A 26,364-nucleotide genomic window follows, 5' to 3' on the forward strand; every position below is an offset into this window, starting at 1 on the left:
TGGGAGGAGGGTATGGCTGGGGCGGGGCTGAGCTGGCTGGGGAGGGGCTGGCCTGGCCTGGCCAGGGGGGGGAGGGTATGGCTGAGGGGGAACTGGGCTGGCCAGGAGAGTAGGGCTGGGCTGGGGGGGGGGGCTGGCGCATTTTTAAGCAGAACAATCGTCTGTCACTGCCAGGGTGACCAGATGTCCCATTTTACAGGGACCATTGATTTTTAGGTCTTTTTCTTATATAGGCTCCTATTACCCACCCCCCCCCCAATCCAGATTTTTCACACCTTTACTTCCTATCACACAGCTACAACTAGCTGTGCGGAGCAAGATAAAATACCCATCTTGGACCATCCTCAGTTAGTGGGAGGGAAGCAAATTCCAGCTGTCCTCTGCACCAACTAGGCTTGAGCCATTCCTCCTCCCCTATAAATTCACTGTCAGGCTGGAGCTCCAGTCTTCAGCGTAATGAAGGCGCTGAATAGGGAATGATGCACAGCAAGAGGCTAGGAGCACACTATTGCAATTACATGCAGTCAGGAGCTTCCTATTTTTCTATAACAGAACTGATGAGATCAGGGAGGGTTTTTCCTCTTGTAGTAGTTTACTCACCATCTTTTTCCTGCAGGAGTCTTAACAAGTGGCACTTCCCCAGCCAGCCCTGTCAAACCCTCATTAACTCAGCCTCCAAGCTGGGAGGCTGACACTCCCCTCCCCACTTTCAGTATGGGAAACTGAGGAACAACAACAAAGTCTGGGCAGACTCAGGAGTAGAACCTAGGTCTGCCCTTTCTAAAGTCTGCACCTTAACCTCAAGGTCGGCCTATTTTCCCTTTGTAATGATCAGTTAACAAAATGACAAGAAGCAGTTGAATTTGTTGACTCCTTTGCTTTTAATGTTTATTGATGTGGATAAATACAGAGAGAAACATACTTGACAGCAAGATCCCAAACACCTGTAGCCAAATTAGTTATCCAGCTTCCTGCTGGTTTGTGCAGAGGAAGCTCTTCACATTTTGTATTGGGGGGGGGGGGGAGGATGCAGTAGGTATCAGGAGACAGGCAGCAGTGGAAGGGAAGGGAAAAATCCCAAATTGGTCAGTTTGCAACCACAAGGCAGACCCTGAGTGAGAGATCAGAAAACGCATTGATTTGGCTCTTTGGCTTGATGGGGGTTTAAATTAAAAAAAAATTGAATCCAATCTGAGTTTCATATAATCGTAAAAAGGAGAAAGCTTAGCAATACTGCAGTTGTATCACCCCCCCCACACACACACACACCAGCTCACCCTGTACAGACCGCCAGTAGTTAAAGGTGTTGTGAAGCACCAGTACTTTGAATGCTGTCAAGTGTTCCTTTCGCATCCCAATAGTGGGGTGGTAGTGAAGGCTCAAGCCAGTTGTGCCCCTCTCAGACAGTGTAGCCATGTCTCAAAGGGAAATGAGTTTACAATGGAATTGTAGCAAACTTCTCTTTTTAAAAAATAATGTCCAGAGTTTAAATATTTGTAACACTTCAGAATAGATTAAATTACCCTTCCTCCCCCCACCCCTGCAGTCATCCTTCCCTCCCATCACTTCCCCAAACAAAGGAATGAAGAATTTTAGACCATTCACTTCCTCAGTGGAGAAAAGCATGTTGGAGTGCTATCAGGGGCAGGGCGACTGTCTTCACAATCAAGCATCAGAGGGGTAGCCATGTTAGTCTGGATCTGTAAAAAGCAACAGAGTCCTGTGGCACCTTATAGACTAACAGACGTACTGGAGCATAAGCTTTCGTGGGTGAATACCCACTTCGTCACACACCTACGAAAGCTGATGCTCCAATACATGTTAGTCTGTAAGGTGCCACAGGACTCTTTGTTGCTATCTTCACAATCAATGTTTGCCTTGGTGTCTGTGTGAAAGAGCAGATTCATGACTGCAGGAGGTTAGCTGTGCTGTGGAAAGTTCAGGCAGAGCTTTGTTCTCTCATTGCAGAGGTTTCACAGACCCTGTATTTTTACTCCCCCCCTTCTCAAGAAATATGGGGACAAATTGAATTTGGAAGGAAAGATTGGAACATCCATGGAAAGTGTCTGCCAATTTGAGCAGCATTGTACATTTCACATCCAGTGAAGTGGCAGAGAGGCCGCCTTTGCAGAGAGATGGCATTCAGTGGCTGAGGAAGCCAGGTAACTTACACAGAGAGGCAATGCAGGAAAAGCAACTAGTAAGTATTTAAGGTAGAGGAGCCTCCACCATCCAGTGACTTGCACCCATACCATTCTTTCCATTGCCAGGAGGAAAGTCAGCTTAGACCAAAGCTCAGTTTGGTCACCACAGAATAGAGCCACCTACTTCCATTTCCTGATCCACTAATGCCCACTCTTCCCATCACACCCAAGTTGGTTCCATAGCATATGGGCAGTCAGAGTCTCTGCTCTTTTACACGAACACACCACGAATTCTGGATAAAACCTACAGGCAATTTTAGATGGTACAGCAGACACTGAATTCATGCATTGAAACACTAGTGATTTCTCTACTCAGTGCATTGTGCTCTTTTTCCATATGGGATGCGAGATGTGTTTTGGGCAGCGATGCCAGCAGAAAGTTCCCCCATGATTCAAGCTGAACTCACTGTATCTTAAAAGGGAAACCCCCCTACAAGTCATTTACCTTTTTGTACTTTTTTTTTTTTAAATCACAAAGGGAAGGAAACCTAGAGAACCAAAGTCCCCCCCCCCCCAGAATTTGTCCCCCACAATCTTAACCCAGGCCCCATCCTTTAAATAGGAGCCACCATACAGGACAAATACCCGCAAGGCCTGTGCTCCTTACATACCACAAATTATGCAGGATTCGCAAGCTCACACCTGTTATGAAGGAGATAAATTTAACAGTTGGGTTTTTCCCCCTCCATTTTTTAAGACAGCTTCAAGTTTTACACAATCCACCAAACCAGGATTCTAGCTTCCTGGGTGATCTCAGTGGGAGCTGGTGGGCGCTGAGCACGCTTGAAAGACTGGCCTTTTCACTGCGGGGTCCAAATGGGAACAGAATTCCTGAAGCCTGGCCACGGGATGTACTTCTTTATAGCAGAGGGCGAAGAGCAGTGCGTCAGCCCCAGGGTTAGCTTTGCAGCTGGAAGTTCTAAGAAATGTAGCCATTTAAAAAAACCAATGTTTTCCAGAAACTGACAAGACCCCTCCCAGAGAAACCCCCGTCTGCTGAACTCTATGAAGGGTCTGCTCCATCCAACCCCTGCAGAGGCGGCTACATCAGAACAGTAAACTAAAAATCCCTAATAGTGAAAGGGCAGAGCTAGAAAGTGCCTATATCTGTGATTTAAAAAATCCGCATTAATGGCTCAGTTAAAGAGACAGCTAGTGTGCCGCAAAAGCTGCGGGTTAAGCAAAGACCAAATCCCTGCTGGGAGTCTCAGTGTTACATATGTAAAAAGGGAATATAAGTTTTGCACCCAAAACCAGATGAGGCTGGTACTGGCTGACAGCCCTGCACTGAGATAGTCTCCCTGGCCTGGGACAGTGCAGTTCCAGGTTAAACAGAACGTTAAAAAGCCAGGCAGAGTTCAATACAGAGGAGAGGACGTTTCCCAGAAGCATGTGAAGACAGTTTACTGGAAATTTGGAAGATTATAACCTGAGCCACAAGGGAAAACCTCCAGCTTCTTGGAGAGATTAGTAAATGAAACAAAAAAGCTTGGCCCAAACTAGCAGAGGCTCCCCCGCTTCCACAGCAGCTCTGGGTCCAAGTTCTGTGAGAGAACAACAGCAAAGCAGCCATAGAGATCCCTCCACGAGCTACCCCTAGAGGTGCTCTCCAGTCTGTGCCACACAGATGGCAGGATGGACTTTTCTAGCCAGCAGAAACTCAACTGCTCTAACAATGCTGCATGGAGAACAGGAGACACCGGTAGGCTGATCCGAGTCCCTCCCTCAGCTAATCTGTATCTTGGTGCTTTTGCTTGACATCAGCCATCTGCACTGGGTCAGACTCTCCTCTGGGTAAAACTTGCGTCAGTCTGGATCGACTTCAGCAATTTCCCCCCGATTGACACCAGAGTAAGAGCAGAATCCAGCCCAAGCTTTGCAGAGGACTTGTGCATTTTGAGAGGATGCCATTAAAAACCCAGACTGTGACCTGTCTCCAGCAGCTGCCTCTGATCCTAGCAGATGTCAGTATTGCATCTTTGGCGCACATACTCTGCATTAGAGCTACAGTGTTAGCCAGCAGGTGAGGGGCAGGAGGGGATGTTAAATGGTCAGATTCCAAGAGACCTGAGCAAATGCAAGGAGGATTCTGCATTAGGCAGAAATGACAACTAGATCCCTTTCCAGCCACTGCCACCTTCAGGGGGCTCCCGTTCCAAACGGCCCCCAGAACTCAAGCCAGCTACAAGTACTTGACCACTTCTCTCTATGGGCAACTGAGCAGGCAGAAATACACAGGCAGCAACTCTGGCCCCAGATGGCTGGCAGAGACACAGATAGATGCCCAACCCCCACAGGAATGTCAGCCCAGTGGGGGTCCCAGCCCCTTGTGCGGTGAAAACTCAAGTCACGAACTGGCCTGACTGGTCCTGTCACATTCGACCCCGGCCCCCTAGAAAGGACTATTTCAAAACAATTCACTTTTTTGCAGTATTTTTTCTTTGTAACAACAAATAGGAAGAATCTCATTCCATAATGCAATTGAAATACACTTTGAAGCACCCCCAATCACAATTCTGTTTCATCCCCCTCCTGGACACAGCACTGTCCTCCCTCCCCAATCTCACCTCCGCTGCCAGGCTTCCCCCCACAGGAGACTGGAGCGAGATCCCTGATGGCACCTTGCTGCTGCTCCCACAGTGATGCCAGGTCCTGGCCGCTCTAGGCTGCAGACCCTTCTGCATTTCAGCAGCCCCTTCACATAGCAGGCAGCCAGACTCCAGTCACTCTGACCCTGTAACCCCCCTCACTACTGGCACATGGCAGACTGAGCAGGTCACAGCAGTGGGGACTTTTCAGTGGAACCAGCATGATCTGGTAGAGAACTGCCCTTGCCTCACAGTGATGCTGAGGTGCAGAGGGATCCTCCCCTCCACAGGGAGGAGGGACAGAGCCAATACCAACCAGTGGGTAATGCCCTTTGCAAGGGGGAGGTGGTGGTCAGCACCAACCTTATTTCACGAATGAGGAAACTGAAGTGACTCAGCCCAGGTAATGCCCCACGCTGGGATTCCCTGGCTCCATCACCACCAGACCATGCTGCTTCCATTCATGGCCCTCTTCGTACAGGTCAGCTCCTGAGCACCTTCTCTACACCACTCAGCGTTCAGCCGAGCTGACGACAAGCCATACGAGCCCTTCCCACAAGCTCCCTCTCCCAGCCCCTGCAGCAGCCCTCGGGCACTTTACACCCACCTCCCAGCTTCACAAAATTAAAGTGAACAAAACACTACGAACAGATATAACTTATTGTTTAAATTATTTTTAAAATGTCTTTAAGAGATTCTGCGACACGTTTTAGGTACCCCCACATCCCCGCCCCCAGCGCGCAACACGCAGAGGGGGCTCTGTTCCAAGAGGGGGCAGGCCCCTGCAGCCCCATGGGATTCTGATGGGGAGAGCAAGGAGAAGGAAGGACATTTCTTATCCTTTCACAGCTTGGAGGACTCCACACTCTAAGACCAATAATAAAAATAATAAAATAAAATAATAATAATAATAATAATAAAATAGTTGTGTGAGGCAGTGGGGTCAGACCACCCTGCCCCTCCCCTGCAGGGGGCGGCCCAGATTCCAGGCATGTCTATACAAACTCAGTAGTAAAAAGGACTTTACTTGGGCAGAGGAGGGAGGGGGGGAGGGGGTTCTGAGGGCAGTGGGGGCGGTCGGGGCTTGTCCGTGTTGGCAGCTCTGGAGCTCCCAGGGGCCCTTGGATTCAAGTACTCGCCATACGAGTGGGCAAAGTCGAAAGCCGGGGGCTGGGTGGGCTGCATACCCTGGGCACTCAGCAGCGAGTGCAGCATGTTGACTGTATCCTGATAGTCAATGGCCTGGTTTGTGTTGTGCCCATTAGCCCCGGTGGGGCCTTTGTCCGATTTCCCATGGGTCCCCCTGGCTTTGCCGGCCTGGGGGAAGGGGAGGCCAGCTGCATCCAAGCTGTGCCCGGGAAGCTGGGTAGCCCCGGGGAGGTGGGCAAAGGAAAATTGCATGCCAGCAGCTTTGGAGCTCTTACTGATTTTCGGCTGGTGCTCATGTGCAGCAGTCGACACCTCTTCCAGGAGAGGCCTCTTCCGAGAGGACCCAGACAAGCTGAAGCTTTTATGGGCCAGGGTGCTCTGCTGGCTGCTGTATTTAGAGTCTCCTGGTCGCTTGCCCCCAGCACCGCTGGCCCCAGCTGTGGGCTGCGCATGCAAGTGTTTGTGCGAGTGATGATTGTGATGGTGGTGGTTGGACAAGTGGGCTTTGTGTTTCTCCTTGTGCTCCCGACTCTTCCCGCTGCTCTCGTCCGAGGAGCTGTGCCGATCTGAGGCAGTCGGCACCTTGATGCGCATTTTGATCTCCTCTGGTTTGGAGGCAAGTTGTCTGTCCCCTCCTCCCCCTGCCACAGGGATCCTCAGCTTCAAGGCGGAGGCCTTGTCGCTCTTTTCCAAAGGAGGGCGCTCTGCGCTTTCGGAGCTGCTGGTGGGAATCTTCAGGACAACTGGGGAGGGGTTGTTCTCCTGCTGGACTTCCCTCTCCCTCTGCTGCTGGACCAGGAGATTCTGTGCAGCATAGGCGTACTGAGACCGCACATTGGCCTCCATGTTCTCCAGCTGCCGCTTCTGTGCGGCCAGCTCTTCAGCATGCTTGGCGCGGTACTCTTTCAGCGACACCTTTGCCGACGGCGCGCTCTTGCTGCTCTGCTTCTGGTAAGCCGCGCCATCCTGCTCAGTGGCTGCTGAGCTTTCGTTAGTCCTGTGAACCTGGCCAGCCTCTAGCTTGTGTGGAGGATGGTGGGTCATCCAGTGCTCTGACTGAAACATATCCATACTGCTCAGATCACTGGGCGAGTCCTCTGCATCTGGGAGGGGAGGCCCAGCTCCTGCAGTCGAGGAAGTTGACATACTCATTAAGCCTGCAATGTTCATGTCAGAATTGTTCCTGGAGATCATGCTGAGAATAGTTTGCTCCGAGAGGCACTCGTCTTCTCCTTGGTCATCTGCTTTGGATTTCTTGGCTGCTTGGGAGGCCTGAAATAAAGCAGCAAGAAAGGGCACTTGTACCTCGGTGGCTTTATGTCACCGACACAGGCCCTGTTACCCACTCAGGGAGAGAAAGGGAGCAACTGCCACAGTGCAGAGTTAGCAGCAAAACAGGTGCTCACGATCACACAGCTTTGGGGGGTCCTGCAACAAGTTGTACATCTCTCACCTGCTCCAGCACCAGCCTGGGGGAAGAAAACTGTTTGCGAAACACATTTTTGCCCCAGAAGAGACCACATAGAGACAGCAGCAAAGCACAGCCTGCCCCGGGGCGAGGGGCAAGCTCAACTGGCACCTGGCTATGTGTTAGGGCTTTGGGCAGGTCACACCTCTATTGTTTCAGGCAGGGCAAATTCAAGGTGATTGGCACCAATTTAAAAAAGGGCTCCAGAGGAGACCCTGGCAATTACAGGCTGGGAAGCCTGACTTAAGTACCGGGCACATTAGTAAAGAACAAAATTTCCGACCATCGTGTCAGACACATAGATGAACATAAACTTGTTTAAGAGTCAACATGGTTTTTGTAAAGGGAAATCATGCCTCACCAATCCACTAGAATTCTTTGAGGGGGTCAACCAGCAGGTGGAAAAGGGGATCCAGTGGATATAGTGTACTTAGATTTCCAGAAAGCCTTTGACAAGGTCCCTCACCAAAGATTAAGTAAAGTAAGCAGTCATGGGGTAAATGGTCAGTTTTCACAATGGAGAGAGGTAAATAGTGGTGTCCCACAGGGGTCTGTACTGGGACCTGGCCTATTCAACATTCATAAATGATCTGGAAAAAGGGGTAAACAGTGAGGCGGCAAAATCTGCAGATGACAAAACTACTCAAGATACTTAAGTCCAAAGCAGACTGCAAAGAGCTACAAAAGGATCTCTCAAAACTGGGTGACTGGGCAACAAAATGGCAGATGAAATTCAACGTTGATAAATTCGAAGTAATGCACATTGGGAAACATAATCCCAACTATACATATAAAATGATGGGGTCTAAATTAGCTGTTACCACTCAAGAAAGAGATATTGGAGTCATTGGGGATACTTCTCTGAAAACATCCACTCAGTGTGCAGCGGCAGTCAAAAAATCTAATGATGTTGGAAATTAAGAAAGGGATAGATAATAAAAAAGGACAGAAAATATCATATTGCCTCTGTGTAAATCCATGGTACTCCCACACTTTGAATACTGAGTGCAGATGTGGTCACCCCATCTCAAAAAAAGATATACTGGAATTGGAACAGGTTCAGAACAGGGCAACAAAAGTGATTAGAGGTATAAATAGGGCTGCCATATGAGGAAAGATTAATAAGACTGGGACGTCTCAGCTTGGAAATGAGATGAATAAGGGAGGCTATGATAGAGGTCTATAAAATCATGGCTGGTGTGGAGAAAGTGAATAACGAAGTGTTATTTACTCCTCCTCATAACACATGAGCTAGGGGTCACCAAATGAAATTAAAAGGCAGGTTTAAAACAAACAAAAGGAAGTATTTTTTCACACAATGCACAGTCAACCTGTGGAACTCCTTGACAGAGGATGTTGTGATGGCCAAGACTCTAACTGGGTTCAGAAAAGACCTAGATAAGTTCATGGAGGATGGGGGTCCATCAATGGCTATTAGCCAGGCTGGGCAGGGATGGTGTCCCGAGCCTCTGTCTGCCAGAAGCTAGGAATGGGCGACAGGGGATGGATCACTTGGTGATTCCCTGTTCTGTTCATTCCCTCTGGGGCCCCTGGCACTGGCCGCTGTCAGCAGACAGGATAGCGGGCTAGATGGATCTTTGGTCTGACCCGGTCTGGCCGTTCTTATGTTTGTGTACCCCTCATGGCTTCAAACATACAGGTTTAAAGTAAAGATTAGAGGCCACAGAAAGTGGCAGCCCACCCCTCCCCACTTGCTCACAGATAGGACCGCATTACAAGGAATGGGTTTGTCAAGCCCTGGCTAGAAAAGAAAAGCTAGCTCATCCACGAGTTTATTCAAGACTAATGAAAATAGAAACGTATGGTCCCTTAAACCTTAATCTTGAAGTGCCCCTCCCCTGAGCACTGTCAGAACTAGAGACAACACAGCTCGGAAGCCAGAGCAGTGGACAGCAGCCCAAAAGAGGAAATTCTTACCCGCCAGTTGCGGATGCGTTTGAGCCGGTTGGGAGTTTTCTCCAGAATCTGCAGGAATTCATGAGTCAGCTCTGCAAAGGGGACACACACAAGACAGACAAGAGGGTCAGAGGGAGGATGTAGAGCAGCCACAAGCCAGCTGCCCGCTGCCTGCTGGCGGGTGGAGCTATTCATGAGGAGATGGAGCTATTTCAGGAAGGGAAATACGGTGAAGGAGTCGCGCTGACGATTTAAACTCATCCCACTTCATGACTTCTACTGTCTCTATTGCACCACAGAAGCTGCCACACTGGAAACCTTGGCAAGATCAGAAGCCTTTGAAGTCCATGTGAATTGGTCAGTGGCTGTGTCTGAATGGCAGACCCAGGAACAGATGCCAGGATAATAAGAGTGCCTTTTGGCGGGGACCTTGCTCCAAAACTTACCGTCTAAGAGCTCCAGAGTTACAGTGCCATCAACGTATTCCCACCAGTGCTTCCCGTCCGTGGAGACTGGGATCTCCCAGTTGGACCACTTACAAGCCAGGTGGATACAGACGCAGGCCACAACGGGAGGGGTGTACTGCAGGCTGAAGGTGGTCAGGTGCAGGCTGACGTCACCAGCAGGGAGAGAGAAACAGAAAGCCATGAACTCCCAAGCCTGAACCTCAGCACACACAATCCCCCGCTGAACAGACGCTGCGGAATTGGTGGGCATGGTGGGAACGTTCCTGAAGGGAAACGGGCAATTCCTCCCCCAATACATCCCTTCTTGTCAAGGCGTCTCTAAGCACTGCCAAGTCACTTGTTACTTCCCTGTGCTGCTCAAACCAATTCACTTCCAGGCTTCTCCACAAGCTCCTCCTAACTCTGGACCCTGGGGCCCATTGCCTACTGCAGGGGGAAAAGAAGTTAAATTATGCTGGACTTCAGCAGAAGTCCCGAGGCCCAACATCAGAGCCCAAGAGAAGCAGTGGGCAGCTGGGTTCTTGGTAGAGCCTAGGCTCGGAAGTGGGCTCTGCTCAACCTGAGGAGAGATTCAGACAGCTCCATTCCTTCTGCTGAAGCAAATTCACATGGTTGGAAAATGCCGATTCCCAAGCCAAGCATAACTCCTGTGAAGTCAACGTGATCAGTAATGACACATGCACCATCGTGAGAGACCCAACAACCAACAATTCAAACTCTCAAACCTTGGCTTCCTCAAACCACACCATTTCTGAATGTCAATGGAGCTGGCGGATTAACAACTTCCAACTCAGAGAGACTCTGCAGGACAGGACTGGGCCTCAGCCCCCCGATATTGCAAACAAATCCACTTCATAGGACAATTTATTATGGAGGTGCCAGTCACAACTTTACAGTTAAGGTTGAGCTCCATTTCACAGAGCTTCAACCTTTGCTTTGTATGAAAAATACATTGTATTCGCCACAACTTTACAGCATCCACTCTTAGAATACAAGATTAGTTTCCCTGAGGATTTCCTAGATTAATCTAATTGTAGTTAAAATATATTAAAAACTGAGTCCTGTACGAGATTTAGTATATGTCGGTCGTCTTTGTTCTGAATGATCTTCTCAGAATGGCAGGTTTCAGAGTAGCAGCCGTGTTAGTCTGTATCCGCAAAAAGAACAGGAGTACTTGTGGCACCTTAGAGACTAACAAATTTATTTGAGCATAAGCTTTCGTGGGCTACAGCCCACTTCATCGGATGCATAGAATGGAACATATAGTAAGGAGATATATACACATACAGAGAACATGAAAAGGTGGGAGTTGCCCTACCAACTCTAAGAGGCTAATTAAGAGAGAGAACTTTGTAGTGATAATCAAGATGTCAAACTGTCTGAAATGGGCTATCTTGATTATCACTACAAAAGTGCTCTCTCTTAATTAGCCTCTTAGAGTTGGTAGGGCAACTCCCACCCTTGCATGTTCTCTGTGTGTGTGTGTGTATATAATATATATCTCCTTACTATATGTTCCAGTCTATGCATCCGATGAAGTGGGCTGTAGCTCACAAAAGCTTATGCTCAAATAAATTTGTTAGTCTCTAAGGTGCCACAAGGACTCCTGTTCTTCTCAGAATGGACTCTCCAAACCTTTGTTTTACTTAAAAATAAATCTAGCGCATGGCCTACATTTGTACAAGTAAGCTAAGTCATTAACAATCGCTGTAACTAACGGTTATGATTATTGTGTAGGCCCCAAACAGGTTCAGGTAACTTAAATGAGGTCATTGTGACAGATAACTCAGCCAATCACTACTCTACTTCTACAGCAAATTGCCATGCCATAAATCCACTGGTTGATGCCTCAGTGGTCTGTAAGGGAGCCTGGTCTCATGTCAAGAGTTTTCACTGGTCTATTACTTGGCCCAACAGTCACTGTTGCCTTGGACATCAAGAAAACAGTGTCTAGGAAACTTGGAAAGCACCGACACTGGGACTCACGGGCAGGGGTTTGCCACCCACACCCCTCTGCTTTCACAGAAACTGGGCTCAAACACAAGCCTCTAAACCATTAAGTCAATTGCAAATTAAGAGCCAGATCTGCCAGTATACTAGGGTTGCTATGTGCTGCTCTGGTGATGCAAAGCTGCTGTAATGAGTTTAACTAGCCAGTGGGCTCTGACTGCTGTGCACTGCTCTGGTGTACCAGGGAACCTGCCCTTAAGAGTCAACATTTTAAAGAATGATTTAGGGTTGATAGTACAGAACCACAAATCACTAAAACTACCACACTGTAGCATTTCCTTTGTTTCTCTTGTTCTGTAAGTTCATATCTGAAATGTGTCATTTAAAAAGAAGTTCCCAGACAAAAAGCTACATTAAGATGGAGTGAAGGTTGAGAGCATGCATCAGTAACATCAGGATTAAAAAACAGTTCAGCAGAGATCCTTGGAGCAATCTGCAGAGGTGGGAGAGAATTACTTCCATTTAACAGAATGGCAGGACAGAGTGGGACTTTCCCAAGATATCTATATAGGGGTGTGGGTGGGTGTGTGTGGGTGTGGGTGTGTGTGGGTGTGGGTGGTCACACACAAAATCAGTGGCAGAGCAGGGAATAGAAGCAGATTTTCCAACTGAGGCCTTATCTACACTAGAAACGGACTATTGGCATAGCCAGACCACAAGTCACTCTAATAGAGATGCAGCTTATACAGTTCCCCAAATAAGCTCTGCCAGCAAAGCTATGCCACTTAGAGATGTGGTCCCCCCACCTCCAACCAACAGAGCTATGCAGGCAAGACTTAAGTATACGAAGCCTAAGCCCCAGTTCACCTGCTGAACCAGTCCTTTCCGATGCAGAGAGCTTCATACCTAAGGGCATGTCTCTGCCCTTTACGTTTTTCACTATATTGCTCTGCTTTTCTCCAACATCTCCTCCAGAATGAAACCTAGGTGTCTCCAGTACACATGGGTGAAGTTAAACAACCTTTCACTGAACCCGATTCCATGCGCTTGCATGAAGTAATGGCTGCAAGAATTTCCATTTTTTACTCCTTTTTTTAAGAGCTTCCAATGTGGGCTTCTTATTGGTACTGGAATTAATTTTTCAATCCTTATTTGAAAATCTGAAGTCACCTCAAGATCTTTTAAGAGAAAGAAGCCAAACTGCCTTAGTTCTTTTCTAAGTCCATCTCTTCAGGAATAAACGTCTAGCATTAGACCAGTGCATACCACGCTGCCAAATCTCTCTGCTTCCTCGCATTCCCCCATCTATCTGTACCCACCTGCTGTCTTGTCAGGTGCAAGGCTCTCTGGGGCAGGAGGCATCGCTTGGTTCTGTTTGGACAGTGCCTAGCACCAAGGGCTCCCAGGCACTTCAGTAATGCAAATAAGCACTTACAGTCACTTCTTCAAATACTCCCTTTAAAATCAATTTCTTCTTCTTCTAACTGCCCAAACAGAAGTCGGCACTGTCCAGGAGCTGCCCCTCATCTGCTGTAGACTGCTCCATGGGGCAGGGACCCTTTCTTCTGTTGTACAGCACTAAGCAATACCCCTACACACCCTCCCAAACTCACTAGATAATCCTCCAATAAGTCCAAATGGCATTTTCCCCCCACCTCCAGATAAAACCCTATGCTAGAAACATAGGAATCAATTCAAAGTAACAACCTGTTGGTCGCCATGAAGTAGGAAGTTTGTGCCAAATCCTTGCTGGCTGGAAAGGGAAAGGAAAAAACAAGAGTTAGCTTGAATGCTTTGGCAGAGACTTCCAGGGTACTAGTCTGTCAGAAGTACAGGCTTCTACAGGGAGTGGCCACAGAAAGCACAGAACTGGATATGAAAGATCCCACTGGTTTGATTTGTTTCAGTTCTTCCCCACAGCAACAGAAACCTTGCATTTAACAAAACCACTGTGCTGTGCTTTACAGCAACTTAAAATTATACCCGTTCCTGCACCCATTTCAGAAATTTGCCACTGCAGCATCTTTACTTCGACATTAGATACCCCACCACGAAACATTCTGTGGGGTATCTGTCTGGGTAATTCACAGGGACCATTGTTAATGAATGCTCCCACCTCCTGCTTACACAGCCCTTTTCAACCAAAGCATACCATGTTATTTAAACTCTGAGCTCTCTAGAGGAACCACTTCACCCAGCACGGAACTACAGCCACCTCTGTGAGGGAAGGTAGCAAGCATTCAACAGCACACTTTAGGTCTCTTACCTCGCACTAGCTGCGTGCACTTCACCACGTGCGTATGGGGGTGATCAATAGTGATCTCGAACCCTGAAAGAATGGCAGAGACACGTGGCCATTAGGTAACAGACAAGGCACCCTCATGGTTTCACATATCGCACATGCCTCCTGCTCCTGGGGAGGCAAGTCAGCTTCCCCTCTGCACTAACAGCTCACACTTTCTGCTCAAAGGCAAGCAGAAGGATCAAGCTGTCCAGTCTCAAAACTGGAAGGTCACTGGTTTCCAAGCAGCTAAATAGCTTACTGCTGAAGAGACGTCACTGGAAACAAAACACCTATTAGGGATTTTAACTAGGACAAAGCCTCTTACAGCAGCTGGAAGGAAGAAAACTAGCATTTGCTCAAAGGAATTTGTGTCACCCAAAAAGCCACAAGGAAGCAGGTGTCTTCCATTCGATGGAGCCTGTAGCATAAATGTCAGATGAGGTTAATCCTTGCTTCAGTTTTCCATTTAGTTTTGCAAGTTGTTTTTAAAATGACAGCCCACGTGCTGAGCATCCGCTTTTGTCCGTTTACTTCTCTCACCAGCATATTCATGGCAGAACTGGGATTCTAGAAGAGGCAACTGGGAGGACTGAGCACAGGACAAGGAGCCAGGAATTCTACACTTCAAATGCTGACACCAGAGCTACCTTGCTGTGTAACCGTGGGCAAGCCACTTAACATCTCTAGCCCGCCCTTCTGCACTCCAAGATAGGGATGCTTACCCACTTCACAGGGCAGTTAGGTGTAGTGAAGTTTTGTCAAGAATTATAAAGATGTAAAGTGCTATTAACTACCTTGCAGGCTAAAGACTAGTGAGAAGTGTTTGAATAAGAACATAAGAAAGGCCAGACTGGGTCAGACCAAAGGTCCAGATAGCCCAGTATTCTGTCTTCCAACAGTGGCCAATCCCAGGGGCCCCAGAGGGAATGAACAGAACAGGGAATCACCAAGTGATCCATCCCCTGTCGCCCATTTCCAGCTTCTGGCAAACAAGAGACTAGGGATACCATCCCTGCCCATCCTGGATAATAGCCATTGATGGACCCCTATCCTCCATGAACTTATCTAGTTCTTTTTTGAACCCTGTTATAGTCTTGGCCATCACAACATCCTCTGGCAGGGAGTTCCACAGGTTGACTGTGCGTTGTGTGAAAAAATATTTCCTTTTGTTTTAAACCTGCTGCCTATTAAATTCCTTTGGTGCCCCCTAGTTCTTGTGTTACAAGAAAGAGTAAACAACACTGACTTTCTCCACACGTGTCATGATTTTATATACCTTTATCATATTCCCCCTTAGTCATCTCCTGACTTAGTCGTTTCCTGAATGAATCAGTAAAGATTGTTTTTAAAAAAACAGAAGATTCTCTTGGCTTTTTCTTAGTCATGGTTACTATAAACAGAAGCCTCTACCACTCAGGTGTCTACAGAGCCATAGAAAAGGCCAAATCTTAGTAGTAGAGGGCTACATTAAAAAAAACTCCAAATAAAACTGATGCTACAATAACCCATCTGAACGTGAGCAGCAAGCAACCTCATCAAAACATGAACATTCATTCTAGGCTCCCTTCGCTATCCAGAGCAGATTGTCTCCTATTCCAGCCACTGGATTAGAGTAGCGCACTCTTACAATTTATAGCACTTGCACCCAGAGTAACTGGCATCCAAGCAGAACAAAACCTGTTGGGGATAGAAACAAGCCAAACTCTGCATGTTTAAGCTGTTAATAACTCAAAATAAAGAAAGTGAAACCTGAAAACACATGTATTAGAAGCAAGTCATGAACTGGTGATGTGAAAAAAGTTTGTTGCCTGGACTCTTGCTCTCTCATTAGCCAGCTGTGCATCTGCCCTCCAGCTGTGGAGAAGACTGTAGGGTTAGACTCTCCGCTCTGCGGAACCCTCTGGGTCTGGGATTCGAGTGGAAGCCCGTCCGCTTTGAAAAACTTACCCAGGGTCTGCAGTATAATGCTCTCTAGAATGACCAGGTCTTGAGCTTGCTGCAGGTAAGCCTGGGGTTGAGAGGACAGGCAGGTTACTCACGATGAGGCACTCTGTATAAAGCCTGCACATTTCTAACTCTCTCTCTCAGGGAGGCCAAAAAAATAAAAATAAAAAATAAAAATCAAGGGAGAATCTTTATCCCACTCAGTACTAGAGGGAACTGGCACAGATTCCCTCCCAGAAGAGAGAAAGCAGAGTGCTGGATGGATACACTCCCCTGCTAATGTTCATTGGACGTGGGTTGCTGCGGCTGGAGCTACACGCTTTAGTCTCTCTCCGTAAGAGTTTTAAACACGAAGGGACATGTCAACGTGAGCAGTGTGGGTTAAAATTTAATCTTTTCATCAATTTTGTTCTACAAACTTTGGCTCCTGGATAAAGCTTCCCACTTTCAGCAGGGTTGGATACTCAGTTCCAATTATGAAGGGCTGTCATGAGAGATGGGGAAAATAGAAACATTTTTAAACAATCCCACCATTAGGTGGGTGGAGAGAGAATTGAACTGCATACACCATTTTCTGCTTTGCTACAAGTGCTATTTAACCCTGGCAGACATGTCCACTCCCTACTCAGAAGCCTCTAATACAGACACGATTACATGGCACATCTGATTCTTTTGTTCACACCCGCATAGCGGAGGGAAACAGGAGAGATCACAGAGCAGGAGAGACAAGTCATCTGCTCTGAAGAAGCCTGAAAACTGTGCTGTACAATAGTGGTTGATTTGAAAGCTACATTCTTCAATGTAACCACTCATTTGTAGAACAGATGGTTATGTACTGGAGTTAATGAGATGCTTTAGCCCCACAAGTTACTTCTGTTACCAGGATTTTACATTTCAGGATGCAGTACCCTTTGAGGATGTTCTCATCCCTCCCTCTCGAGCATGGAAATCATTCTGCTGGTGTCTGGCCACTTACCTCACTTCTAGTGTCTGGAAGGGTGTCCTGAGGATGCAGGCATGCATGCGCTACCTTGATTACATGCTCCAGCTTCCGAGGCTGTTCCTCCACCTTGGCTGCCAAGAACAGGGCTGCTGGTGCCACAGACTTCATGGAGAGATAAAAACATAAATGGTCTCCTGGTTCAAGTATTCACAAGCCTGTAATGTTTGCGTCCTGATGGGGTCTGCTCCTATGAGATGGAGCAATCTTAGAGCTCCAAAACCATTGGATTTACTGATTTCCTCCGGGCCTCAAATACAGAGATAAGGTGGAGATACCGATTTGAGGGGACACTCTTCCTGTATCCCATTTAGATGTCTAGTAGGAAAACCTTAAGCTTTTTTTTTTTTAAAAGCATCAGTAAAAGTTCAGGATTAAAGCTACAAAAAGTCAATTTCTAAGACTGACTAGAGAGAACATTCACATAACAAGAAAGATCTTTTAAAGATCCAAAGACTGTCAGCTGTGACAAAAGTATAACTACGGTACTGTCAATTACATTACAGATTTTGCCCAAAGATATCAGCCAAAGCTCACAACCTCCCCTCCCAGGTAGGTCAGTGTTACTTCTATTTTACAGATAAGTAAATGGAGGTACAAAGAAGTGATGCGCTCAGGGCCACACAGCAGAGAAAAAGAGCAGAACGAGAACCCAGATCTCAGGACTCCCCGTCTCGTGCCTTGGCCACAGCTTCCCCCACGTATTGCCCGGGAAAGGTTGGTAAGGAACATCGCGTCCCGGTTTTCAGGCAAGGGAAGGCGACAGTCCGAGCGATACTCACATTGCGATGAAACTGGGTGAAGGACTGGACCATGTAGAACCGGTGCATGTACACGATAGCGGTGTTGATGGTCAGCTGAGAGCTGAAGGCGCAAGGTTAAGAAAAAGGAGACGGGAAGTGGTGCAGGGCCGGGCCGGGGGGTGGCTGCGGCCCCCGCCCGCCGCCCGCGAGGAGGTGTCACTGGACACACGTGGCCTGACTCGTGCGGACTGTCACCGCCTACCCCCGGGCGCGGCCCCGAAAGCCCGCGTGCGGCCCCGCCCGCCCCGCTACGCGAGCCCCAGGCCCCGCGGCCTAGCCCGGCCCGGCCCGCCCGGCGCGGCGCGGATACACGTTGAGGCGCTGCCCCATGTCCTGGAGCAGGTTGGCCGCCTGCTGCCGGTTCGAGAGCTCCTTGTCCGGGTCGAGCCCGGCGCGCCGGGACGGGCTCCGCTCCAGCTGCTCCCGGCTGAAGTACCAGCGCTTCCCCGCGCCGCCGCTGCCGCCGCCGCCGGCCCCTCCGCTCGCCGAGGCCTCCATGGCGATCCGCGGGCGCGCGCACGCCCCGCCGGGCGCGCACGCGCAACGTCGCGCGCGCATGCGCCCCTGAGCCCAGCCGGGGCCCCGCGTGGCGCCGAGCGCGCGCCGGGGGCCCGAGCGGGGCTGCACTGCGCATGCGGCCGGCACGTGCCCGTTCAGGAGTACGAGCCGAGCCCGGCTTGCGCGCCGGCTGCTGCTAGGCCCAGGCTTAGGCCGTCTCTGCGCATGCGTACGCTCTGGGGCGCCTAGGAGCAGAACAGGGCATGCGCAGGAGCCAGGCCCTCAGGGAGGCGGGCACATAGCTGGGTGGGGATGCTGGCTTGACTTGTGACCCTTCCAGCCAGCCTGCCCCCGTGACCCCAGCCCCATGACCCGTGACCCCTCCTGTGACCTCCAGCCACATGACCCCTATAGCCCCACTTGTATCCACAGCCCCGTGACCTGTGACCCCATGACCCTACCTGTGACCCCCAGCCTCATGACCCCTATAGCCCCACTTGTATCCCCAGCCCCCATGACCCTAACTGTGACCCCAGCCCCCATGTGACCTGTGACCCCATGACCCCACCTGTGACCTCCCCAGCCTAATGACCCCACTTGTATCCCCAGCCCCCCAGTGACCCTACCTGTGACCCCAGCCCCTGTGACCCCAGGCCACCCCATGGACAATCACAGCTGTCTTTAGCCCAGCCTGTCTGATTCCCACCAGCCAGAATCCAGCTTCCACCCCTTACTCATATACCGGTGGCTGGCTCTGCGTTCACCATAAACCCTCAGAGGTGAGAGCTGCCGCTCTCAATGCACAGCAATGTTCAGAGAAGCAAACGATAAAGGGGGTCCTAAGGAATGGGGCAGAAAATAACATACCACCCTACACCTGGGGGGCCCTTGCCTGGGATGTGGTGTTTCTCCTCTATCTTGTTCTGACAGTGGGCAATGTAAGGGATTCGGAGAGAGGCAATGAGGTTGATTACAGACCTGGAGAAAACATACAGAAAGGGACTGAAAGGACTTGGACTATGTGAAGAAAGAAGAGACATGACGGAAATTTGTAATGTAAACACTGGAGAAGGAACTCGGCTCGGGTGAGCCATCTCCTATTACAGGGGAAAGGTGACAACCAAGGACATTTAAATCTGATGAGACATTGCTTTCTACAAAGCACAAGTAGAGGAACTCACTGCCACAGAATATAGCTGAGGGCTAAAGCTCAGCAGGGTGAGCTAAAAGGATCGGCCATTTATATGGCCAATGAGAACATGCACAGACACAGCGTAAAATCTGTATTTTACAAGAGACAGAAACGTCCCTGCTTATGGGGATGAACCCTCCACTCAGTGACGGGCCACTTTCCTTAGGGGAAGGTTATTCTACAACTGCTCACTTCAGGGTGTCTTGCCCAGGGGCGGCTCTAGGAATCCCGCCACCCCAAGCAGGGCGGCGCGCCGCGGGGCACGCTCTGGCGGTCGCCGGTCCCGCGGCTCCAGGGGACCTCTTGCAGACATGCCTGCGGAGGTTCCACGGCTCCGGTGGAGCATCCGCTGGCATGCCTGCGGGAGGTCCACCCGAGCCGCGGGACCAGCGAACCCTCCGCAGTCATGCCTGCGGGAGGTCCACCGAAGCCGCGGTAACAGCGGACCCTCCGCAGTCATGCCTGCGGGAGGTCCACTGGTCCCGAGGCTCTGATGGACCTCCTGCAGGCATGACTGCAGAAGGTCCGCCGGAGCCGGCTGCCGCCCTGCCGGCAAAATGCCACCCCAAGCGCGCACTTGGCGCGCTGGGGTCTGGAGCTGGCCCTGGTCTTGCCCTTCTGCCCCTGAGACTTGCCTCTGTTGGTGACAGGATGCTGGATTAGATGAACCACAACCCTGCTCAGCCATGGCAAGTCCTATGTTACTCATGTTAGTTTACACCGGGGGCCAGCACGAAATAACAGGGGACAAAGAAGACTGCTGGGAAAGTTGGAGTCTTCCTTATATCATACGAGTCCTCTCACATTCCCTTCTACTATTAAATGTTTGTATGATGGTTGTGCCCCAAAACCTCAGTGGGGGACAGGGCCCCCATTTCTGAGCACTGTATGCACATAGAAAAGAGACAGTCTGCACCTGGAAGTTCTTATGATCTAGACACCAAACATCTCCAAGTGCCTGAGAAATGCCACAGATAGCAGGATGCCAGACCCTTTGCCCACACACACACCCAGCAACACCCTGGGAGCAGGCTGGCAGCACCAGAGAGAGAAGGATTCATTTGTGACCAAGGACTCCAGACTGTTATTTCTAAAGATCAGTGTTGCTGACTGGCCCATCCCAGAGATAATGTATCCTCAGCAGGCTGAAGGACAAAGTGACCCTATGCCTACAGAACTAAGGCTGCTGCAAGGTCCATGAGAACTGTTTCATGGCTCCTAATGACACAGCGTTTTCATAGAACTGGATGGACACCAGGTTATTTCACTCGGAGCCACCAGGCAGCCGTCAGATTGGAGTGACTCCTAGTTGCTATCAGTCCGCACTGGATTAAAAGCAGTGGGCTAGACGCGGCTCCGAATCCTATTTTCCACCCCGAGCTAGGCGCCTGGAGCGCAGGTACAGTCGTGTTGCCAGGGCTTCCCCATTAGACAAACACCACGTGAGCAAAGCTCCCTGAGCTGGAGAGGGTTTTGGAGGGGCCAACCCTCCCCCCTTCCTGGAGTTTGCTCTCAGTTAGCCCCGAATTAACAAACACAACAAAACCAACCCAGCCAGCAGGCTGTTGTCGCAACCCCCTCCCATTGCAGCCACACACCCACATTCCAGCTGGGCGGGCGGAGAGTCGCCAGCCAGGCTGCCGGGGCATCTCTATGGCAACAGAATCAACAGCTGCAGAGCCTGCCAGTGCCTGGAAAGCGCCTTCGGTGGCTGAATGGGGAGGACGTGGGCAGTTTGGGACATGGCTTTCTTCGGGTTAACATTCCTGGGGTACCAGGAGCCCTTCTGGGAGAGAAAGCTGGCGTTAGAGAAGCCTGACGCAACAGGTAGGAAGAGAGCCCAGACATCACAGTGATGGGTGCATTCGAAACAGACACGACTCGTTGCTGGGCCAAGCGCCTTGGAGAGCAGACTGTGGCTCTTTGTGGGGGCAACAAATCACGAGGCTTTTCCTTGGGCGATGTTTGAAAAACTCTGACCCCTGGTCCCCTGGAGGGGTGTCCCAGTGGAGTGGGAGGGATACAACGTTCTGCTTCTGGCCTGTGTCAGTTACTAAAAACCCTTCTCCAGTCACCTCACAGGGTGGTGTTGGTATTAACCTACAGTACAACCCACCTAAAGCACACCACTCGACAAAGCCTTCCAGCAGTCCCGCGATCTCCCAGTCCCACGGAGGGGGGCCGGAGAGTCTCTTCCTCTGGCCTCATGTTCCAAGCACCATCTTGCCAGATAAGGGCTGGCCAGGTCTCCCTGCAGGAATCACTGTTCCTCGCTGGCTCTTTGAGCCTGCAGAAGGGCCTGGTTCAAACCCCCTCAGGGCATCAGGGACTGAATCTCATCCACTGCTGATGGCCGGCTAACGGCCGGGGCGTGAAACAAGTTTAGCGCGTCTCAGTCCAGTTCTTGGAGGACAGGTGTCTACCCCAAAGCCCCCCACCCTAGGCCCTGAGCCCCCTGCTGGTGCCATCTGCTGGGCTTGGTTTTAAGTTTCCTTCTTGTCCTTCCACTCAGGGCCAAAGGCGCTCAAAGGGGGATTGTTTCACCCAAAGCTCCCCCCCATCGGCCCGGGGCGCTGTGATGGCACAGTGCACCAGGGGAGCTACAACCGCTACCGAGAGGCTGTGACGCAGAATCAGCTCCAGAGATGTAAGTGAACAGTGGGGTCTAGGCATGACAGAAGAGGGAATATGGAATCAGGACGCCTGGGTTCTAGGCTGGCCTCTGCCACAGCCTCCCTGTGTGACCTTGGTCAAGTCCTCTCCCCACGTTACACATGGGGAGGACGATACTAACCCCTCCCACACACACATCAGCGGGAGACGCGGTTCGTTGGCCTTTGCAAAGCACTGGGAGATGCTGGGCAAAGAGGGCTGGGAAGGAGTGGTGCTCTGCTGTGCTCAGGGTAGGGTGCTCCAGCTGCCCCCTCCCCCCAGCAAGCGACAGCGACCCCAACAAGCTGGATGCCCTCCCTAACAGCCTGGACCCTCCCCTCTGTCTGATTCTAGCCCCCAACCAAGTCTTCAGGGTCCCAGTGACTTGTGCACAGGACTGCGGCTGGTGGCTGCCCAGGGATCCCATGGTCCGAGCAGAGGAGGCCACCCCCTGGCTGACGGTGCCAAGGCATCCCCTGATAAGGAGCCCCATGACCAGGTGAGATCGTAGTGCCGGCAGCAGAGGGACAGCACCCATCAGAGCTGCCAGCACATGGGGAAGGGGGGAGCCCTCCCCCCGCCATCCTAGGGACAGAGCATGTCTGACCCTGCTCCCACCGAGGCTAGTGGCGCAGGATCCGCACCCAGTTTGCTTCGTGAGGCCCCTCTCCCAGCGGGCAAGAGCCCCAGGATCCGAGGGTGCTCGGCGCCTGGCAGGAGCAGAGCTCACCCGTGCCATGAGAGCAGCCTCCCTCGGGCCAGTCGCACACAGCGGGTGAGGGAGGGGAGCCAGCCAGCGCGGTATCCCGGCTCTGCAGATCACCCTGCAGGGCGAGCATAGGAGGGTCCCCGGAGGTCTCAGCTCCACCAGGCCAAGGCAGGGGGGTTATGGGGCCTTTCTCACACCTCACTGGGTTGAAGAGTCAGGTTTGGGTCACTTCTGGATCCTCAGGCCCCAGCTTTGCAGGGGTAAGGCTGGGGAGTCGGGCACCCTGGGAAAGCCCAACCCAAACAAAGCCCCGAACAAATCCAGACGCAGGCAACTGAAAACTGCACAAGCAGCAAGAGGCCCCTGAAATCCAACACACACACCCAGCACCCATGAGCCCAGCTGCTTTGGTCTCCGGCACCCCGGTCTGGAGACATCACCTGCCGCCTCAGACCCTCCCACGCTTTGCAGATGCCCAAAAAGCCACCCTGGACCCAGCTGAGTCTCCCTGGCACTGCTCTTTGCACAGCCCATCGCCCCCGTGCAAAGCAGGCGTGAAACACCACAGGGGCATCTCACACCCACTTGGCACTGGGGCCAATGCCTGGGCAAGGTGGTGGAGCCTTGAGCGCAGCATCCAACTTACCAGAGCCCTGGCTCCAAGGGCACGCTGGGTCGTAACCCGCACCCAACACCTGGTGCCCATGGCGGCCGGTCCTGGCACGGGTCCCTGCCCGTTCTGTCCTGCCAGGCACTGCCTGCGAGCCTGGCCCAGCCAGCAGCCACTGGGGGGCAGCAGGGCACCAGCGGCTCCGCTCCCCGCCCGATGTCCCAGAGACAAGGCACTGGCGCCCGAGCCACAGCGGGCAAAGTTCAAGGCTGGCGCGGGGCGCACGGGGTGGCTCCAGCCGCTGCCACCCAGGGGCCCCCACAGCCAGGAGCTCCCTCTCCGCTCCCATGTGCCACACAAAAGGAGCTGAATCGACTGGCTGGGGGGGGGCAGGCTGGCAGTATTGCTCCTCGGGTCCTGGCCCCGCCGCTGGAGCACAGCCCAGGCAGCTGTTTATCCACACGGGCAGGGAGCACATGACACTCCGGCCCTTAAAGCAGTAGAGCGGCTTTGTGGTCCAGTTGGGGGGTGCCCCCCCCTGCCCTGCCCACCTCCCACAAAGTGGGCAGCGCCAGCCACCGCTCTGCAGCCCTGTGGGGGAGGCCGGGCACTGGGTCCCCCCAAATCCCTTGGAGCCACATTCCCAGCAGCAGTTCCCCGGGGGGCTGGCTCGGGGTGGGGGGCCGGGGGCTGGCTCTGGGGGGTGCTCTGGCAATGGGGCCCAAGCTCAGCAGCCCAACAACGGAGGCCCTGAATCAGCGGCTGCCAGCCGGACAGGGCAGCCCCCACCCCGAGCCCCTGCTGCTCCCTCTCCCTTCCCCTCCCTCCTTCGCAGGTTCTGGGCTCCAGGACCGAGCTCGGCTGGGGGGCAGGTTTCTCCCCAGGCCCTGATGCCACAGCCCCCACCTGACCGCAGGGTCCTCAAAGCAGGCGCTGGAGCATGGCAGTGCACAGGCCCCACAGGGGGGACTCCCCCTCCCCGCCCTGGGGGCTCCAGTGCTGGCCTCAGCCCTGGGGCACACCCATCCCGTCGTGGCCCGGCGCTGCCTCCTCATGCACGGGAGCTACCTGGGCGGGCGTCTGACGGCTCCTTTCCCTGCCCTAGGTTCGTGGACAGCATGGGCCTCAGCAACCCCCATTTCAGCCTCTTCTGAGCGCCCCAGTGGGCCCCACCGCCGGGCACATCTGGCCTTCCACGGACATGGAGCAGCCCCGGGTGCTGGGGCCTGGCAGGCACCGGGTCAATAAAGCGATCGAGGCGATTGGGCCCAGGACCATGATTTCATGGGGAGGCGCCAGGCGCTGGGGTCTCCCTTTCTGCCCGGGCAAGGGGTAGGAGGACTATGGGGGGGGAGGGAGCGGGGCTGCGGGTTAAATCCTATGGCACAGAGGGGGCATGGAGCCTGAGCCCTGCCACAGAACCCAGCCCCAGGTGCCAGGGCCAGGCCATTTTCTTCCTAGCCCTCCTGGGGTTTGCCTAGTTTGGCACACGCAAGGCCTGGGAGGGCAGGACTCCTGGGTTCGATTCCTAGTGCCGCCCCCAACCTGGGTAATGTCGGTGCACTGAGTTCCACCCCTGTGCACCAGCTGTGGGTGAGAGCTCCACTTCTCGGGCACCGTATGGCCAGTCCCGGCTGTGTGGGAGCCAGAGCGTGCTCTTGGCTGGCCCTAGACTGGGATGAACGGCCCAGGACCTAGGGACCATCCCATCCTCCCCAGCCCCTGTGCCAGGCACGGTCTCTGCCATAACCACAGAGCAGTATGGCCAGATAAACAAACAAGCCCCTGCCCCGCCTGCACAATACCCCGCCACCCCACCCCGTGGAGGGTGGAAGAGAATGGACCACACAGGACAGGTGCGGGGCACAGCGGCTGGTGCCAAGTAGCAGGAGCCCATGTACCAGGGTGAGAACCTGTGTGGACTAGAACAGGCAGAGGTGTTCCAGAGGGCCCTCTCCACCCCCTCCCCACGGCTTCACCAGGGTCCCTTGCATGGGGCAACCCCCCCAGCACGTGTGTGCACAAGCGTGTGCAGTAAGGGCGGGGGAGCGTGCAGGAGGGTGGGGCAGGGATGGGACGCAGCAAAGTCCAGGAGCAGGTGAGCATGGGAGAGCTGGGGCACACATGGGGTGGCCCCCAGGGGAGCAGTGGAAGAGATGGTGAGCTGAGCCCAGCCCCTCCAGTGACCGGTGCTGCCCCTGTACCTCTTCAGCGCTCTGCCAGAGCCAGTCACCCCAGCAGCCCTCTGCCCACCCATCCTCCCCCCGAAACCAGGAGCCAAAGGGCCGGAGGCTGCACGATTGAGCCCCACTGAGCGTCGCTGTCCCGGGGTGGAGAAAGGCGTAGCTGGGTGGGCGTAGGCCGATCTCCCCCACCAGCACGGCCCTGTGCTTCCCTTCGCCCTGGCGCTTGGCTCCAGGCCGGGGCTACTAACGTCGCATGCTAAAGCTAGTGGCACTCCCGCACAAGCCGCTCGCCCCGGGGTCAGTGACAGCACCAGGCCTGGGGGAGCCCTCGCCCCTCCTCTCTGCTTCTCATCAGCATCCCCATCACACCTCTCCCCAGAGAGCTGGTAAAGCAACAGGCACCGGGGCCCTGGGCTTCCCCCCGCCCCCCCCCCCAAGATTCGCGGCGAGACTCGGGCAGGGGAACGTAGCAGATCAAGAGCCCCCAGCCCAGCTCCGAGTCCCCTCACCCCCCACTACTGTCCCTCAGCCCTGTGGCAAGAGGACTCAGACACCAACACCCGGTGCCTCCTGTCTGTTCCCCACAGTGCTGAGTGCTCCACGCCCCCGGAAACCCGGGTCAGACCCAGCAGTGCACCCCCAGGGGCGAGAATGACCCCAATGCCCTATGCTCCAACCTTGCCACCTGGGCCACTTCTGCCCCAGGGGGCCCAGCCAGGCCAGGGTCTGTGCAATCGTCCCAT

The 26,364-nt window shown here is 52.6% G+C and overlaps 2 protein-coding genes across 4 annotated transcripts; one reads left to right on the top strand and one right to left on the bottom strand.

The window, feature by feature from the left end:
* Positions 1-866: 866 nt before the first annotated feature.
* On the bottom strand, positions 867-18,293 carry CCNT1 (cyclin T1). Of its 3 annotated transcripts, XM_044995138.1 has the most exons (9): positions 18,085-18,293; positions 17,754-17,835; positions 16,948-17,076; positions 15,975-16,035; positions 14,010-14,072; positions 13,451-13,496; positions 9,773-9,936; positions 9,348-9,418; positions 867-7,213 (listed from the first exon to the last, which is right to left on the bottom strand). In XM_044995138.1, exons 1-9 carry the CDS (start codon positions 18,270-18,272, stop codon positions 5,816-5,818), a joined length of 2,202 nt encoding a protein of 733 aa, XP_044851073.1. In that variant the 5' UTR covers positions 18,273-18,293; the 3' UTR covers positions 867-5,815. The 3 variants fall into 3 exon arrangements, 2 of the variants coding, with proteins under 2 accessions (XP_044851073.1, XP_044851074.1); XR_006574569.1 differs by lacking the exon at positions 9,773-9,936 and having other exon boundaries at positions 7,068-7,213; XM_044995139.1 differs by lacking the exons at positions 867-7,213; positions 9,348-9,418; positions 9,773-9,936 and adding an exon at positions 9,944-10,940.
* Positions 18,294-21,110: 2,817 nt separating this feature from the next.
* TEX49 (testis expressed 49) lies at positions 21,111-24,696 on the top strand. The gene is made up of 4 exons (XM_044994447.1): positions 21,111-21,291; positions 21,977-22,111; positions 22,471-22,615; positions 24,541-24,696. The coding sequence occupies exons 1-4, from the start codon at positions 21,180-21,182 to the stop codon at positions 24,587-24,589; spliced, it is 441 nt and encodes a 146-aa protein (XP_044850382.1). The 5' UTR covers positions 21,111-21,179; the 3' UTR covers positions 24,590-24,696.
* Positions 24,697-26,364: the final 1,668 nt, after the last annotated feature.

Source organism: Mauremys mutica, chromosome 20 (genome assembly GCF_020497125.1).
Source record: "Mauremys mutica isolate MM-2020 ecotype Southern chromosome 20, ASM2049712v1, whole genome shotgun sequence".
Taxonomy (NCBI): Eukaryota; Metazoa; Chordata; order Testudines; family Geoemydidae; genus Mauremys; species Mauremys mutica.

Bases quoted from the DNA above. Each gene is read 5' to 3' on its own strand.
- CCNT1 (XM_044995138.1), bottom strand. From the start codon at position 18,272: ATGGAGGCCTCGGCGAGCGGAGGGGCCGGCGGCGGCGGCAGCGGCGGC. The intron at 9,419-9,772 runs GTAAGTTTTGGA...TCCCCTTTGCAG, and splicing joins AACTCTGGAGCTCTTAGACG to AGCTGACTCATGAATTCCTG. The intron at 7,214-9,347 runs GTAAGAATTTCC...GCTTTATTTCAG, and splicing joins AACGCATCCGCAACTGGCGG to GCCTCCCAAGCAGCCAAGAA.
- TEX49 (XM_044994447.1), top strand. From the start codon at position 21,180: ATGGGGAGGACGTGGGCAGTTTGGGACATGGCTTTCTTCGGGTTAACA. The intron at 22,112-22,470 runs GTAAGTGAACAG...GTCTGATTCTAG, and splicing joins GCAGAATCAGCTCCAGAGAT to CCCCCAACCAAGTCTTCAGG. The intron at 22,616-24,540 runs GTGAGATCGTAG...TCCCTGCCCTAG, and splicing joins ATAAGGAGCCCCATGACCAG to GTTCGTGGACAGCATGGGCC.